Source organism: Chinchilla lanigera, unplaced genomic scaffold (genome assembly GCF_000276665.1).
Source record: "Chinchilla lanigera isolate Chin_1 unplaced genomic scaffold, ChiLan1.0 scaffold00116, whole genome shotgun sequence".
Lineage (NCBI taxonomy): Eukaryota > Metazoa > Chordata > Mammalia > Rodentia > Chinchillidae > Chinchilla > Chinchilla lanigera.
Window position 1 is genome coordinate 1,302,492 of NW_004955517.1, and position 17,511 is coordinate 1,320,002.

The following is a 17,511-nucleotide window of genomic DNA, read 5'->3' on the forward strand; positions in this document are numbered from 1 at the left end:
GCTTCCTCCGCCCCGCTCCTCCTCCTGGAGGCGGGCACCCGGAATTTGAGCGGCGGAGGACCCGCGCCCCCGCCCCCGCGCCCCAATTCAAGAAGCCGCTCCGCTACCCCGGCGGCACAGGGCGCCCGGCGCGCCTCGCAGCGCACGTCCCGCGCCTTCTCCGCCCGCTCGCTGGGCATTATGCGGCCGAGCGGCCGAGCCCCAGTCCTGCTCCTCCGGCTCCTCCCGCGGCCCGAGCGGCTCAGCTCTCGGCAGGCGGCAGCGTTGCTCAGCCGAGCGCAGACGGGACCCTCGCCGCGAGACCTCAGCGACTCCTGAAGTCAAAAGTCGGCGGCCGGCGCCGGCCCCGCGCTCTCCGCGGCAGCTGCCTCGGTCACCGCGCAGCCAGGGCGGCAAGGCAGGGGAGCGGGGTGCGGGAGGTGGGAGCACCATGCAGTTTGTATCCTGGGCCGCACTGCTAATGCTCCTGGTGCGGGACTTGGCCGAGATGCGGAGCCCAGACGCCGCGGCCGCCGTGCGCAAGGACAGGCTGCACCCGAGGCAAGGTAACGAGGCTCGGCCCTGGGACCCCGGCGCCCCTCCCGAGCCGCTCCCTGGCGGGGGCGCCCTGCAGCCAGGCGCTTTCCTTTTCCTAGAAAGACCTGCCTCCCGCTTTGGAGCCGCTCTGCCCTGGGCCATTTCCAGCCAAGGCTAGGGAGACGCTGGAGACAAAAGTAGCCACCCTCCCCTTTGCTTCGGCCTGGCCCACCCCACGCCCCAAGCTGAAGTTACTTAGTAGCTGGGGCCTCCCGACAGGGCACATTTTATTTTGTTCGGGGTATTTATCAGGGTCTGAAAGTATTTTGTCTCCGGAGTTGCTCACTGCCTGCCTTCCAGCAGTCCCCTCAGCGCCTAGCAGTTTCTGACTTGCTGTCCCACAGTAGGTGCTCAGCAAATATTTGACCTCTGATTACGGGTTAAAGGACCGGACTCCAGTGCGCTGGAAAATAAGTCAGGACAAAGCCCCCACCTTCGTTTTAAATTACAAGTTGCGGGAACGGGAATCCCTGGCTCATGCATCTTTGCATCTTTCTGCAGCGAAATTACTGGAGACCTTGAGCGAATATGAAATCGCGTCTCCCGTGCGAGTGAACGCGGCCGGAGAACCTTTTCCCACGAACGTGCACTTCAAAAGAAGGCGACGGAGCATTGACTCTGCCTCTGACCCCTGGCCTGCCTTCGCGTCCTCCTCTTCCTCTTCTACCTCCTCCCCGGAGCACTACCGCCTCTCCGCCTTCGGCCAACACTTTCTATTTAATCTCACCGCCCATGCCGGATTTATCGCTCCACTGTTTACTGTCACTCTCCTCGGGGAGCCCGAGGAGAACCAGACTAAGTTTTATTCCGAGGAGGAAACTGAACTGAAGCACTGTTTCTACAAAGGCCACGTCAATACGAAGACGGAGCACACGGCCGTCATCAGCCTCTGCTCGGGAATGGTAAGTGGGCGCGAGCCCCCCGCAGCCCCGTCCGCTGCGTCGAGACGCAGTCGCTCTCCAGCCTGGAGCTCTCCGGCGCCGAGGCTCCGCTCCGGCCTTAAATATTACTTAGAAACTCGTGTCGGGTTCTGGATGGGAGGGAGCAACTCTGGTTGCTCTGGCTTGCACTCGCCAGGGGCGCACGGTCCGCCCCCAGGGGTGCGGGAGGCTTCGCGGCGCTCGGCGGCCGGAACCGCGCAGCCGTGCGTGGCCCAGCGGTATCCGGCGGCCCGGACGCTAGCTTCCAAAGAAGGCTGCTGCAACTGTGCTTTGTCGCGGCGATCTCGGCGGATCGCTCCCGGAGCGGAGCGGCCGAGCGCGGGGCGGGCCCGACCTCCCCGCGCCCCGGAGTTGGGGATGTGGACTGACAGCCCCGGCGTGGGGCACCGGGAGTCCCGCCCGCCCGTGTCGGGGACGCCAGCGCGTAATCTGCAGTCTTCGCGGTCTCCGGGGCCTTTTATCCCGCGGCGCCAGGGCTGCCGAAGCTGAGCTGGATTGGCAGGGAGGCCGTCCTGTCCGGGGGACGGAAGGGTGGGCCCAGGGCTCCGGGGCGGGGCCGGGGCGGAGCCGGCCCGCGACCCTGCGACCCCGGGGGTGGGGGAGCGCGGAGTGGGGGTGCGTCGCAGTCCGACTCTGCACCCTGGTGGCAGGGTGGCCGGCCACGCCGCGAGAGTGGCGGAAAGCCCGCAGAGGCCGCCTGGACGCGACCTCGGTTTTCCTGGGACGGGCGCGGGCCCCGGGAATCGGAAGAGCGAGTCCACCGAGCACGTTTCCTTGGGACGGTGGGCGGGGCGGCCAGCTCCGGGCGGCCAGACACGCACTTAGCAGGGGATGCCCAAGAGCGTCCCCACCCCCGGGTCCCGGCCCCCCACCGGCCCGCCGCTCGGTCTAACAGGACACCCCCTCGCCTCCCGCGACCTCCGAGGACCGGCGCAAGGGCCTGGCCCCGCGAGGGTGGTCCTCGACTCTCCCGGGCGGCGGGCGTCTCTGGCACGCGCGTGTGACGCAGAAACTTTCGCAGGCAGGCTGTCCCCGCTCTCGGCGCCGTGCGCGCAACCGGCTGCTGAACTGCGCGCTCCGAGTGTGCCTGCCCTTCCCCTCGGCCCCCGGCTGCCCCTGCCTTTGCTAAGTGGGCGTTTGGGTACTCACCCGGACCCTCGGCCGGTCCCTCGGCTGTCCTGGGTCTCCGGCTCCACGTTCCGAGGTTGCATCCTTCCTCACCTCACGAGGCGACCCGGTGCAGCAAGGCAAGCCTGAAGACTGGGCAGGGGGCGGCCTGGCCCGCTGGGGCGGGAGAAGGGCATGGGCCCCAGCATCCCCCAGCAGACGGCGGAGTCGCAGAGCCCACGGCGTCGCTGAGATTGTTGGGGGTAGGCGGAGACGTCTGTGTGGCGAGGGGGAGGGGACACCGCTGTGAGTCACCCTGGCCCCAAGACTGGGGTCCAGGGCGCCGGGACCCTCTCTGTTGCAAATGGCTAAGGCCCGGGGGGGCAGTGTCAGGTGTCGGACTCCAGAGACCCTGCTCGCCCCCACAGTTCAGCGGCGTCCCCTCCAGCTCCAGGACCGCATGATAGGGCTGCGTGTGCGCGTCAGGTCTGTAAACAATCTTTACTCCTCCTCTCTCCCCGCCTCCACGCTGCTGAGGCCCAGTGGCCCCAGCACTTGGATAAATATTTTGCTGCTCAGGACCTTAATTTCCACTGGTAGTTTTAGGTGGTAACGCACACCTGGTCTCTTTGGGAACGGAGACCAGGCTTTAGAAGAGACAGCGTGTGAGCTATAATACCCCATTCATATATTACCTTCAATTCGCAATCTGCCTCTTTTGGAAAAAAGGGCCTGCATATGTCTTTAAGTGAGCTGGCTTTTTGTATGTTCAGCCTTAATGTAGTTTCGAAACCTCTGCCCCTCTGTCTTCCTTTTGGGATTTTTCTTTGCTCCCCAAACTTATTATCATTTCTGAAGCCAGCGCATCGTAATATTTCTAACACGGCTCCGTAATTCCTTCGGGAAATCTTTCCTTCTTGATTACTGCAACCCGTCCCCGCACCCCACACCAGTCAGTTATCAGTTTCGCGGAATTCCATCTCAGATGTGCTGCTGCTTGCTTCTTCTGAACTGGCCTGGTTGTCTCTCCCTCTCTTCGGGGGGCTTCTCCAGTCGCTGCTCCATCCCTGCGGAACTGCAGGAGCTAGCTAGTCAGGAGTGGGCACAGGGTCTCCTCGCCACCCTTTCAGGCGCGTTGTGTAGCGCCCCGGTGCCCAGTGAGCAATTATCAACGCGTCACTGGGCTCTCAGCGTTTACAGTACACCACACACCCCACTCGGAACCACATGTCCGGCCCCCTCTCAGCTTTTTCCCACAGAAATCCTGCATTCCAGGCAGTCTGCTTTATGCTTCTTCCTGAGTATTCCCTCACCCAGCTTCACATGCTCAAATCACAGCCTTCTTTTAAAGTGTGGCTCCATCCTCTCCTCAGGACTAGTTTCTGCAGAGCTCTGCCTGCCATCCCTTCTCCTGTGCACCTTTGTGGATAGCAGCTGTGTCTCAGGGTGCTTCTGTGCCCACTTCCTTGTATGCAAGTTCTTGGCTACATTTCTTGCAGTTTTTCCTAGCCAGCCAGGAGAGCACCTGTTCATTTCTCTCCCGCACTGGACCCTTGAATGATGTACGTGCTTAGTACCTACATTGGAAGCAGTGGTCACCTTAGCTGGAAAAATAACTGCTGGGCCCCGAAACTGATGTTGATGCCACATGGGTGCCATCTTTTGGAGCCCTTCTGCTAGCATGCGGGAAGCACTTTACATGGACATTATTTCAGCCAAATCCTCACCTTGACTCAGTTCTCAAAACAATCCATTTTACTGATAATGGTGCTGAAGCACTGAGAGCTCACTGCTACTGAGTGGTGGAGCTGTAATTCCACCTCTCTGCCGTGCTCTCTGACCCACCCAGAGACTGTGTCTGCCTTCCTAAAGAGACCTGCGGGTTCCTTGATTTTTCTTCGAAGCACTGGACTAAAGTTAGGCTCCTCAGGCCTGGACAGAGCACTGGCTCCTGAACCACCAAGGGGATATCAGTCAAGTGGCTTCCTGTCTGTGCCTGGGTTCCTCCGTTTACCGATGACAGGTGGCGGGTCTTCACCGAAGCGTCCAGGCGCTTCCTCAGTTCTGGGGTCTCTTGGAGGCTTCGCACGTCCTGTTGTGCTCCCGGGTCCGTGCTTGGGAGCACCAGAGCTGCATGGTGACAGCAGACGGGTGCCTGGCGGGCTGGGGGGCGACAAATGTATTAGTTTTTTTCTGCTCAGCAGCTACTCTGTGTCTTGCTTGGCCTTTTTTTTTTTTTTTCCTTAAACCAATGCTTCCTCAGTCACATGGAGAACTACTTTTAAAATCTAGGTTCTGGACCTCCCCACTATGAATTCTGAATCTGTAAGTCTGGTTGTAAAAAACTCCCCAGGCACTTTTGATACTGCTTGGGTTTGGGGACTAGTGTCTCAGCTTAGTGTTTCTCATACTTTGTCAAGAAGAGTACCTGGGAGTTCATTACAGTTACGACTCCCAGGCCCTGCGCAGGTCAGCTTTGGGCAGTGCAGTTACTTGACTTTCTCACCAGCTCTGGGTCGTCACACTGGTGCCGCTGATAGTCAGGGACAGCCATTTTCCGCGTGTCCAGGGAAGGGTAGGAGGCCTCTGATTGCTTTCCGGTGTGTGCAACAGGAGGGTGGGAGAGAAGGTGAGAGCTCAGTTTCTTTCTTTAAACTCCGCTAACTGGCACGGCATGGGGCGCTTGGCATGGGGTGCTTCTGTGTGTATTCCTTATACCTTGCTTGGATGGTTCAAGCCTGAGGCATCATTGGTCTTTGTAAGTAGGTGTTTGGGGAGGGGAGGAGGAAAAGTGACCTTTTTCGAGTGCTTAGCCTGATGGATAAAGCAAGCTGGAGCGTGGGGGTTAGAGGCCAACACCAGCAGCACTAGATACCGCTAACATGATCTGAGTCCCTGCAAGGTGTCAGGCACTTTGCAGAGCACATTGTCTGAGTTATCACAGTTAATCTGCACGATTAGCTTTTACTGAAAGCATCTTTATCTGCAGCGGACAAAAAGTTGAGTCTCAGAGCAGATGGGAGGGTAGGTGTAGTGCTGGGATCAGAAGCAGGGTTGCTTCCACCCTGGCGCCTTGAGCACCATCCCTCCCAGGTGTGCAGGGGGTACAAGTGGTACCACCGGAGCAAACTGGCACAACTGTGCTTCCTGAACTTGAGTCCTTGAGAAGCTTCAGTCAGCCAACTTCTTCCCCTTGAGCTCAGACGTGTCCCTAGCTTTCCAGGCAGCATTACTACTTAGAAATGCTCTTTTAACCCCCTGTAGGAGTAATGTGATTGGAACTTGAATGCCAGGGGAGAGACAGCCTGGAACAGCAGGCACAATAAGCTAGAGTGGAATGAAGCACTTCTCTGCGTATGTCACAGCGTTTTACGTTTAAGCAGCCCCCTTGGGAGGAGGGATTAAATAAGATGGTCCTGTTTCTACTGGGAATTGTGCCATTGCTTTTTGCCTCCCATTGGCTGGCTTGCGTCAAATCAACTCATCTCTTTTTATTTGCAGCTGGGCACATTCCGGTCCCATGATGGAGATTATTTTATTGAACCACTGTTGTCCATGGATGAACAAGAGAATGAAGAGGAGCAGAACAAACCCCACATTATTTATAGGCGCAGCGTCCCCCAGAAGGAGCCGTCCTCAGGAAAGGATGCCTGTGACACCTCAGGTATTTACTTCTTTTTTTAATTTTTTTTTTAATTTTTATTTTTTTGCGGTACCGGTGATCGAACTCATGACCTTGCGCTTGCCAGGCAGGCGCTTGTGCCACTGAGCTATATCCCCAGCCCCAGTATTTACTGCTTGGTTAAGCAGAGATCCAGGCTGTCAGATGAGATGGTTGCCATCTGGCAGGAAGGTAGCACCTTCGTAGTCTACAGAGCACTACCTACCATCCTTTCTCCACTTCTCCTGCACGGAGGTGGAAACTGCAGGGTAGTTAGTGGCTTGCTGAAGGTTGCACAGTTCAGAATTTACAGTGTCAGGATTTGGATACAGAAAGCAGTGACTCCAGTGCCCTCGGGACAGGGCTCTCTTCTGCTGAGATTGCTTGTTTTTAGGACTAAGCTTTGGTAATTTCTGGCTGATGTGATATCAGTATTCATAATCAGAAATTGCTTGTATTTTGTTTGTGTCTTCTATTCATTTGTTTGTGTGGATTTTTTTTTTTTTTTTTTTTTTTTTTTTTTTTTTTTGCGATGTAGACTTACAAAAAGCTTTACAAATGGAACTCACAAGAACTTACATGTTCGTCAGGATTTCTTCTATCAGCTTCAGTTTTGCTGATGTTCTGTGGTTTCACCAGATATGGAAATGGACCTGTGGTTGCTCTGTTAGTTTAGGTTCAGTCGGGTTCTTTGCTGCCCACTGCTGGATTTCCTCCCAGCGGGATTGCTGCAGGCTTGGCAGCAACGGGCCGACCACTCTGGGGATGTGTCTCAGTGGACGCCTCAGAGAGTTTGTTCCTCTGTGCATTTCTCAACGCGCTGCCTTCTTCCACCTCTGGTTGATTTCTCCTGAATGATGGTTACCATTAGGAACTGTCTCATTTGGACCCGTGTTTTAATGTGTTTGTGAAAGTGGTTCTCAAGAAAAATGTGTGGACTTCCTCTCTCTAGAACCATGTCTGTCTCACTCTTCTCAATTTTTTAAAAATTGCCTCAACAAATTACATAGTTTCTTGAGGTCTTCATGGTATGTCCAAATCAGACCCACGTTCAAGGCCGACAGAGATGTCCTCAAAGGCGTCTCAAATGATCACTGGTTCACTGTCTGTCTGCATCCAGTCGTGCTGTTGTGACAGCATCTGGTGCTTCTCTCTCGGAAGTGTTGTTTCTGAAGTGAATCCTTCAATAAAAGACAACATTAGCTGTGGTTACGGGGAGATAGCCGGGGCTAAGGGTGGGGCCTCTTAATCTTGTGGCTCCCTTGAGCTCTCACCACCAGGGCTGGCAGGAAAGGAACCGAGGTCAGGCCAGTCAGATTCTAACGTGCCAGAGAGCTGGGAGGGCCGCTGTCCTCAGACACGGTGGTTCCAGGAGCTCGTGCTGTTCACTTTGCCAGCCACCAGCGAACCTCATGAGCAGGCTTTGGCGTGTAGTTCGGCCATACTATGAAGACCTTTCACCTTTACTTTCTGACTTCCCAAATTGGTACTAGCAAGAGCATGTTTTATGTGGGTTTTTGTTTGCTTTTGTACCGGGAATCAAACTCGGACCTTGCACTGGACAGGCAGGCGCTTGTGCCTCTGAGCTGTATCCCCAGCCCAGCAAGAGATATTTCACATGTAAGTCTACGTGTAACATGAGCTAGAAAGGAAGTACGCGGCTCTTCCCTTCCTATATAATTCATATGTATGCACAGCACACTGAGGTCCTGTCTGCGTGGATACAGGCCTTGAAGGGTGGTGTTTGGTGGCATTCTTCAGCCCCAAAGTGGCTACAAAGCAGCATTTTTAAAACTGTGATACATTGTTCTCTCGTTCCACACTGGCGTCCTGCAGAGTGTGCACCCTGCCCCGCCTCACCCACTCTTTACCACCTACTGACGGGGTCAGTCCCGTCCTGCCTCCCTGATACCTAGAGAGAGGCTGAGACAGAGGCTGAGACGGACGCACATGGGGACGGGGGCTCCCCCGGCATGTCCACGGGAGCCCACGCCCATCCTCCGCGACCCACGTAGGCTGTGCCAGAGCCCGTGCGGTGGGGAGCGTCTCAACACTGGCCTTCAGGAGGGCCACTCCGGAATCAGTTTGTCAAGTGACTCCCGGAGTTAGCAGATAGTCAGCTCTAGCTGAGCGCAGGGCATTGTCACGTCCTATTACAAACATAGGGAAGAGCATTTCCAAAATTCAAGGGCTGGGGACAGTGGAAGATGCCTTCTTTTTCCACAGGCACTTGAGAAAAGTGCCACCTTTCCATCTTCCCAGTATTTGCTGGCTGGTGAGCCATGTGGCCTGCACCCCCTCCACCTACGTGGTGACTCAGGAGCCGGGCAGTTGGGTCGATTGTCCCAGGGGTTCCTTCTGGACTCTGTCCCCGCCCCCGTTCTCTCTTCCAGCTGCTTCTGCACCCCTTCTTTGAGCTCAGGTGCAGGAGGCTCAGAACAGTCGAGAGGAACTTCGGAATAGGTCACGATTCACCAGCCCCATTGGAGGGATGGATCAGCAGGGCACAGAAACCTCCAAACCCCGGAATCCCGTGCCAGGCGGAGAATGTAGCTTGGGGCAGGAGTCCCTCTGGCCAGGGAAGAGGGCCGCCTCCCATCCAGTCCCTTCGGCACGGGTGGATTTCTCTCCCAAGCAAGAACCATGGTTGGTAACCAGTACCAAGAGCTCTGCAGAGCCCTGGCAACCTCGCAGAGCGCAGGTCCTTCAGAAAGCAGCGGTTAATTCATCTAGCAGGGAGTGAGATGGAGCCAGGACCAGTGACTTCCGTAAGTGCTCCAAGTGACTGAGGTGCGCAGCCGGCTCTGAGTCCCCGTGATCGCTCCCCCCACCCGCCCCTGTGCTCCCTGGGCGTGACCTCCCGTGTCAGTGCTTCCTGCGGCTTTTCTTGCAGAGGGACGGGCTGCTCAGGCTGGAGGGAACCTGAGCAGTGAGGTCTGCGGACACCAGCTCTGCACAGATGAGGACACAAAGCTGCAGGATGTCAAGTTAGATATCTGTTTGCAGTGCGATACCCTGCGTATCGTTACTAACTTTCCCACGGCTGGGCTTGGGAGCCGGCCCCACAAAGGCCCTGCTGACCTCGCCGGGACTGGGGCAGCCGCACTGTGGGCAGCGGGCAGGGCAGGGCAGGGCAGGGCAGGGCAGGGCAGGGCAGGGCAGGGCAGGGCAGGACAGGGCACGCTGGCTGCTGCTTGCTGCTGTACACAGGTGGAAGTCCTGCTCATGTCCGATTCTTGGGGCATAATTTTCAGAAAAGGCTTGTGAGAAAGCGTATTTTAAAGACAGCTGTGGAAGGAGTTTAATGTCATCGGAACTTGGTGGGTTTAGAAAGGCACCCGTGACCTTGTGTATTTGCTCCTGTGTGCATCTTTTTATTCAGCCACAGAGTGTGAACTGAACACCTCCTTTGTGCCAGAAAGATAAAGCAGGAACTGTCCGTACTCCCGTTGGGTGATGGGATGCCAAACACATTGTAGAATACGAAGTAAACATAACACGGACCTGCTGCTTGGACTAATTGAGTGTGAAATAAGGCAGGCTTCAAGGGCAGGGTTTAGCAGATGGCAGGCAATTACTGAGTGACAATTTTTAAATAAATTAATGAAAATAGAAAACAAAGCACTGTAGTGAGGGAAGGAAAACTTAAAACCCCAAACCCAGAGGTGATCACTTAGCGCTTTCTGGTAACTGGGACCAGAAAGATTTACGTGCTGGCTCCAGCCGATCCCGCCAGCTAGCAGCGGCTGTGTGGGTTCTCTGCCCCCCGCTTTCCTCTGTGCCCGGGGCAGCTCGTTAACGTTGGCGAGTTTGAGAGTGGCTCTGGCTGCCCTTCCTGGATAGTCTCTGCGTGGCCGTCGTCGGCTCTGTCTGTGTGGACACTGGTCCCCTGAGCGCTCCTCCCTTTGTCTTTCACACTGTGTGTGAGTTCTTGGGCAACAGGCTCATCTTCCTACAGCCCTGGTGACTGTGGAGCCCTTCCCAGCGGCCCCTCAGGCGCTACACTGAGCTTGTGGCCTGCAGCCCCCACTCCAGCGGGCCCAGGGACAGCCGGGTGGCAGCGCCACAGGAGGGTGCGGTGCTCCGCTCCGCTGCTCCCGCACACTGCCCGCTCCCAGGTGAAATCTTAGTTGTGCCTGCACTTGACCTGACTTTCACACTTCTTGGCAAGGAGCAAGACAGCTTCCTGGTAGGGATTGTGTGTGTGTGTGTGTGTGTGTGTGTGTGTGTGTGTTTGAGAAAGAGAGGGAGGGGACGCTGAAAGACAGTACATAAGACAGTGTTTTCCTATTATAGAAATTTCTCCTTCATCCGCCCATCTCAGCCAAGCTGGCTGGGTTTTGTTTCTTGGGCCATTTAAGAGTTACACATTTCCTGGCCTGTCAGTCCCACTTCTAAGGAAACAACTGGACAGTTGTGTAAAGGTGTTCCTGAACTACTCAGTGTTGGGTTATTATAGCAAAATCAAGAGAGAACCCCCTCCCCTCAGGAGGGTAGGTCAGTAACTAAGGCACAGACCGGGATGGGCCCTCTGCTGCTGTTAGAAATCACGGCATTGGTTTGCCGTAACACACACTCGAACACACACTCGAGCACTAGTCCATGAGCGAATGAACTTTGTGTGTGTGTGTGTGTGAGTGAGAGAGAGAGAGAGAGATAATCCCATCGTTAGCAATGGTAAAGTGTGCCCCCCAAAATGGAAACAAAGCATAAAAATATTAACTGATTCTTTCAGGCTGCCAGAGGCATAGGCAACCTTTTGTATGTTTCCACTCTTTCGCTGTGATTCTATAAGAGTTTCATAGTCACAAAATACAGCTTAAGCACCAGGGGCTCGGAGGTGTTTGTAGCCCATGACACTTGTCGCTGGAGACGACCACTGACACGGTGCTGTCTCGAGGGCTGAAGATCGCGGCTTTTCTTGGTAGTAGTTTCTCAACCAGATAGGTAACTGGCTACAGCTTGGGAGGCCCACGGCTGGCAGAGCAGGGCCTCCGTCTCACTCGGCTAAGTTACACCCCACGGGGCAGACCTGAGATGGCCGCCGTTCGGTCCTCACTAGGTCGCGGGGCTCTGTTCGTCACCCCCGTTAGAGTGCACCTGACTTCCTGACTGGGCTCTCCAGGCTGCGGCGTGAAAGCCAGGGAAACACAAGGTGAGACGAGAGCCCCTGGTTGCTAGGCTGTGCCGGGGGCTCTCCGTGCTGCGCTCACACACCGTATTGTGTAGTGCGGCCTTCAGCTCTGCGGGGTGTGGATTAGTACCCTGTCTTACAGCTGAGAGACATCACAGCTCAGAGAGGTAGAGCAGTTTGTCTAAAGTCACAGAGCTGATAATGTGGACCTGAGCTTTGAACCCAAGTCCATTGCCAGCGCGGATGAGGGTGTTATCTGGGGAACTGCCCTCCCCACATTTCCGGGGCGTGTCCTTCGGCTTGCATCTAGTTTCCAGTCCTCACGTGACCGGCTGACGGCTCACACTTGAGCATGTCGGTTTTAGTCCTGGCTTCCCCCGCTGCTGGCAGAGGGGACAACCTACGCAGTCCGTGAAGCTTCCTCCCAAGCCCCGATCTCAGACCTCTGTCCTGTCCAGGTGGAGGGATCTGCCGGCCCATCGCTGGTGCGTTTGACAGCCTTTGTAAGAGGTACTCTTGCAGGCGGGCGTTCACAGCTGCCTAGCTGGGCCTGGTCTGGCTTCAGCGTTTCCTGTGTTGGAATTCCCACCAGGACTCTGGTGACTCCCCGGGGCAGGCGTCTCCGGCAGGCCTCTGTAGAGCATCTCCTCGTTAGCCATCAACCTCTTGGATCCCGTTAATGATTGAGCCCAGGTTATCAATTTAGGTCAGCGGCCCTGGGAGGTGGCCCAAGTGGACTGGGAAACAGAACCCAGGGGCCCCGAGGAGGGCTTGGCATAAACAAGTCTACGAAGGCTCCTGGTGCAGGCAGTGACGGAGCCTGGCCTGGCCACAGGGTGCTGCCGGGGCCGCCGTGGGCGGCAGAGGGGTCATCGGTGAGGCAGGACGGGAGCCTCCCTGCCTGCACTCACCTGCACTGTCCGCAGCTGCAGACCTGGGCCCCTCAGCCCCTGCCCTGCGAAGGCGGGAACAGGCGGATGCAGAAGCCCTGGGCAGGGCCCTGGGGAGCAGCTCGGGGCCGGTGGCTTGTTTCAGCAGCCGCGAGGAGGGTGCCGTGTTAGACACAGAGGTGCACGCACGTGGCCTCCAAACCAAGGGCGCCGGCGAGCCCTGCGGCCCGGGATAACGTCTGAAGCTTTAAGGGTCGTCACTCCTCTGTGGTCCTCAGCACTTTGTCTGATCTCTCTTCATCTGGTCCTTTTTGTTTCCAGCAGCTTTTCTCTGTATTCTTCAAAGACTGTATGCGTAATGAACAGTCAATATAAGCAGTGACCTCCAAAATTCATGTGAATTATTAGAAAATTATTGTGTTACATATCTGAACTCTTGACCTGATTTCCTCAGCTTAATCTGCTTCGTGGTATTTATATGAAATGCTGCTTTTCTTTTTTCTTTTTAACATTGGTATTAGTAGTGCATTTTTCAATGAAATCATGAAAGTACAGTTAAAAGAAAGTTTCTGATATAGAACTTTTATTCTCTCATTTGATCTCATTTATTCACTTTATGTTTAAACTTTTTATCTTGTTTTTTAAGAAGCATTTTATTATGACCTTCGTCAAGCATATGCAAAGTAGAGGCAGAAGTAAAGTGATCCACTGTCCAGACATTGCTCACCGCTGATAATGGCTGTGAGTTTTCCAAATTCACTTTTTATTTTCCTTCATGCTGGAGTATTTTAAGGCAACTCCAAGATATAGTTATCACTAAATATTCCACTGGACTACAGAGAGGTTATTTTTCTATGTAAACAAAGTAGTTTTCATCAGGATGAACAAAATTAAGACTAATTCCCCAGTGGCCTGTGCAGTATCTACGTTAGAATTGCCCTGATTCTTCCCCACTTTCCTTTGCGTGCTGTCTTCGTTAGATTGTGGTTTCAGCAGGTCTGCGTGCTGCATTTCCATGTTGTCGCTTACGTAGCTGTCCTCTTTGTTGTCCTCCTTGCGCTATTAAGGTTGCTCTTTCCGTTCCGTGTTGCTTTTGATCACCTGGCCCTGTTCTTCCTTTCCTCCTCCTTTGGTCTTCGCTTCGTCTTTTGTCATCTTAAGGTTCAGCTTCAGTGGTAGAGACTTGAAGGGTGACCGTTCTCCAAGCCCAGAGCAGGTCCAGAGGGAAGCCCTGGCCACTGAGCCGGTTGTCGGAGTCTTTTAGTTGAGCACAGAGGCCCTGGGGTTGGGCTGCTTTTGGCCCTTAGTATGTAGACCCCTCACACCCCGGTTGGCTTTTCCGACAGAAAGCAGTATCCTCAGTTTACAGCACTGACTTAGTGTACCTTTTCTGCTGTTCGGGTTGGACCCCAGAAGAGCCAGATAGCAGCTGGAAGCGGAGAGGGCCAAGCTGGGCCGCCAACTTCACACTCCCTGCCAAGGCCCGGCAGCTCTGGGGAGTCCCTGTCACTTCCCCTCCGAAACCCATTCTCTACAGAGACGCAGACAGTGGTGCAGGCACCTGCTAACTTGTTGAGCTTCCCAGGAAGCACCTGAGGCGGTTTGGGGTGCTGCATGTCCTTTAGAAATGCCCTGAGAATCAGAGAGGCTGAGGAGGCAGGAAATTTGGCGGTTAATTTCAGGATCCTTCAGGACCCAATGGGCTCTTTTCAAAGTAGGATACTGTAGAATTCCTTGGACCAATTCCTATGATAGAAGAAGCCTACTCATTTAATAGTGTACTATTTTATCATGCAATTGAGATTTAAAATTTATAACTTTGTATCCACCAAATTTTGCTTCCTTATAATAATCAGATTGCCATGGGCATTCTTGTGGTCATTTCTAGGTGACTTTCCCATTTATCTTTTTGTGTCTGGACCAGATGTCTACAGGGACTTTCTATCTATGTAACTGCAAATCATTGATATGTGGGAGGTGCTTTGGTATCACTGAAGGAACCTGCATACCTATAAGATATGGTGTGAGGCAGGGTTGGCTGGAGCCTGGTCGGCTCTGAGAACAAGTGAAATAAAACCAGCGGTAAATGTTGATACCATGTTTGCTTTCCCGCTGTTTTTAATTCTCACTGTCTTTATTTTTCATTAGTATTTGCTGATCCTGTACTGCAGCACCTTGTGTACGGTGGGTTTCATGCCCACCAGGAAACACCCACCAGGAAAGTACAGTGAGGCGCATTGTACAGTGAAGTTAGTTTAAGACACAGCTGCACAGAAATGCAGCAGAAAAGGCTTATTTAGGGTTTGTTATCCAAAGCTATCAGCTGAGACAAGAGAACAGGCGTGTTGTTTTCATTTCTAACTGGTATCCAGAAACATAGCTTCCAGTGTCCAGTCAGTGTGTCTGCCGGGAATGCGTTCTCACAGCTCATACGTGAAATCAGTTACAGGGGAAGTCCTACCTGCTTAGGAATGTAAACATGGCTGGAAACACTACACAGTCCTGTAATCTCAGCCCTCTGGAAGGCTGAGGCAGGAGAACTGCAAGTTCAAGCCTGATGAAGGCAACACAGCAACTTAGTGAGATCTGGTGTCAAACTTAAGTAGCTCATGGGGCATCACACCAATTTTGTCACACAGGCACATTGCTGTGGGTGTGTAATACCCATGCTTATTCTTCAGAATATTTCTATTGGTGAGTTATAATTTTGATTTTATGAGTTTTATTAGATTAAACAATGAGTACTTAACAGGAAAAAATAAAAAACAAATGAATTTTTAATATTTATTGTTTATAGAAGGGTGAAAGATTTATACGATCTGAAGAGGAAACCAGAGTATTATTTATTGTTTATAGAAAAGCATCAAAATTTTCAACATAGACTGTTTGTTGGCATACATACAAAGTCTAATAAATAACAACAGAAATAAACTCTTTTATGAACTAAAATGAAAATACCAATAGAACTCTACCACAAAAATAAGCTTTGCTTCAAGTGTCACTCCCAAGGCAGTCTTCACATATGACAGCAGCATGCTCCATGCAAACACCTCATTTACACTGACAGCACATGTGCGTGTGTCGGGCCATTCTTGTCTCCTCTCTTCTGTTTTGTTGGGGGCTTCCTACTATATTGTACAATGTGTGCTTAGCAGGAAATTAAGATATGGATAAAATATCAAATATAAATGCTTAACATAGACATCAACATGTTCACATCAGCTGTTTATCTGCTTACAAAACCTAAAGATAACATCAGAAATAAAAACCTTTGTGAACTTCAATATAAATGCAAACAAAAGTCTACCACACAAATAATGTTTGCCTCCACTGTCACACCCAAGTCAATCTTCACACATGAAAGTTGCGTGTTCCATACACAAGTATTGCTTACACTGATAGCATGTATGTTTTGTTTTTCTGTACTTTCCTGTAGGGCACATTTGATATCTTTTTTGTTTCCGTGTTCTCATAGAAGATCTTTGTGATGCTGCACCTTTGTGATGTTCACCTGTCAGCTCACCAGTGTGTTCCATGGGTTTTTTTTGCATAGTTCCCTGGGTGGAAACATTATGTTTTTCCTGTGGTGTATAAATGATCTCTTATGAGTTCTAATCCACTCTTCTAAGAAAATTTCATGGTGATATTTTGCACTTGTTATTTTCTTTGAAATTATCAAACTATTTATATCACATGTTTAGGATTGGGTAAAATACAATCATTGACCAAAGTTTTGTGTTTTGAGTGATGTCATAGTTACTACATAACTTATCAACAACATCTACTCTGTTTTGGGTTTTGTTGTAGAAAGTTATCATCTCAGGCTTCTGTTTTATTGAGGTTTCCCTATCAATGTTTACATCATGGTGGGATATTGACAACAGCCTTACAAGTTGGGGTTTTTTTGCCATATGTATGGCCAATGTTGTATCTTTCTGAAATCTGGAACGTGTACTATACAGTCCTCTGCTTTGAAGTTGTGTCATTTCATTTGGAATTTCCACTTTGTTCTTGTGTATAGTTCCTATGCTGGTCAGTTTGTGTTCTGTTGGCAAATGTAACATCAGTTGGAAACTGGTAAACCAGTTGTCCAATGTCACATTCCAATTAGTTTGGGAGATAAAAACAACAAGTCTGTTCACAGCAGCATTTGTTTTATTACTGTGTTAATCAGGACCTGGTGGCTGAGTTCCAGGGTAAATTTCTAAACTGAAAGCGTAAATCTTTGCATCTACGAGGGCATATGTTATATTTTGAAGGTTTTTGGGGAAATATCCTGCCTAAAGCTAGAGCAACCATGAAATGCTGCAAGATGTTCATCAGCAGTCATGTATTCAGGTGGTGTGTAAATTGCTTGACAGTCACCCGCAAATCTCTCAAACCGTGAGCAGATAGCAGCCAGATAACAAGGTTTGGTTTCCTTCCTGGCAAAAGGGTTTGGCATCAAACCTCAGATAATTTTGAAGGAAACAAAAGTGTCATTGTTAGTCTACAGACCTCAAGCCGCCACATCCATTGCTCTACCATAAGTCTTTTACATTCCTCTGATGACCATGAGAAAGCCCTGCTAAGTGCATCAGACCTATAAATGCTTTCAGTTCAGCTGGTGAGGTGTCATAATAAACACATTTTTTTAGTATGGCCATTGGTGCATACAGAACATTTTACGTGTATTTCAGCATTTGTGTATTTCACAACATCTTGTAGCATTTTGTTTGTTACAATTTCCAACATTGAATGGCAGTGCTGGCATTCCAGCAAATAGGTTTCACTGTAGGTTTTGCCAAGATCTTCACTGTGTTTTTGGACCTAGTTCTAACATTGGGTCATCCCACTTGGTTGCTTGACCATTTCGTGCCATTTTGACTAGTCAAGTATGTACTCACATTGCTGTTTTCTTTGTCATCTGAATCAAGGAGGTCTGCACTCTCTGTGTCTGTATTGGTCGATTCTTGCTCCATTTCACTGTCACGGGAACTTTGGCTCACATGGCCAAGGTCAAAGTCATTATCATCTTCATCCTCCATGCATGAATGATCTGGTGATTCACTTTTGACCCTCTCCAAAACTTGGAAATCTGGTTTTCCTTGTGCCATTGTAGTGAATTGGGCTACTTCTACCAGAAAAATTAAAATAAACCCACATTCCACCATTGTAAAGTGCATGTTTACATAGCAGAAGAATGGTGTGGGTGTATTTCAC

General features: G+C 51.9%; 1 protein-coding gene across 1 annotated transcript in view; it reads left to right on the forward strand.

Annotated features, from left to right (window-relative positions):
* Positions 1–68: 68 nt before the first annotated feature.
* Adamts9 (ADAM metallopeptidase with thrombospondin type 1 motif, 9) overlaps positions 69–17,511 on the forward strand; it is a gene marked incomplete in the record, with an annotated part of 141,149 nt that continues 123,706 nt past the window's right edge. Inside the window, 3 exon segments of the mRNA XM_013506939.1 lie at positions 69–545; positions 1,078–1,478; positions 6,126–6,288. Coding sequence (XP_013362393.1) covers positions 431–545; positions 1,078–1,478; positions 6,126–6,288 — 679 coding nt within the window.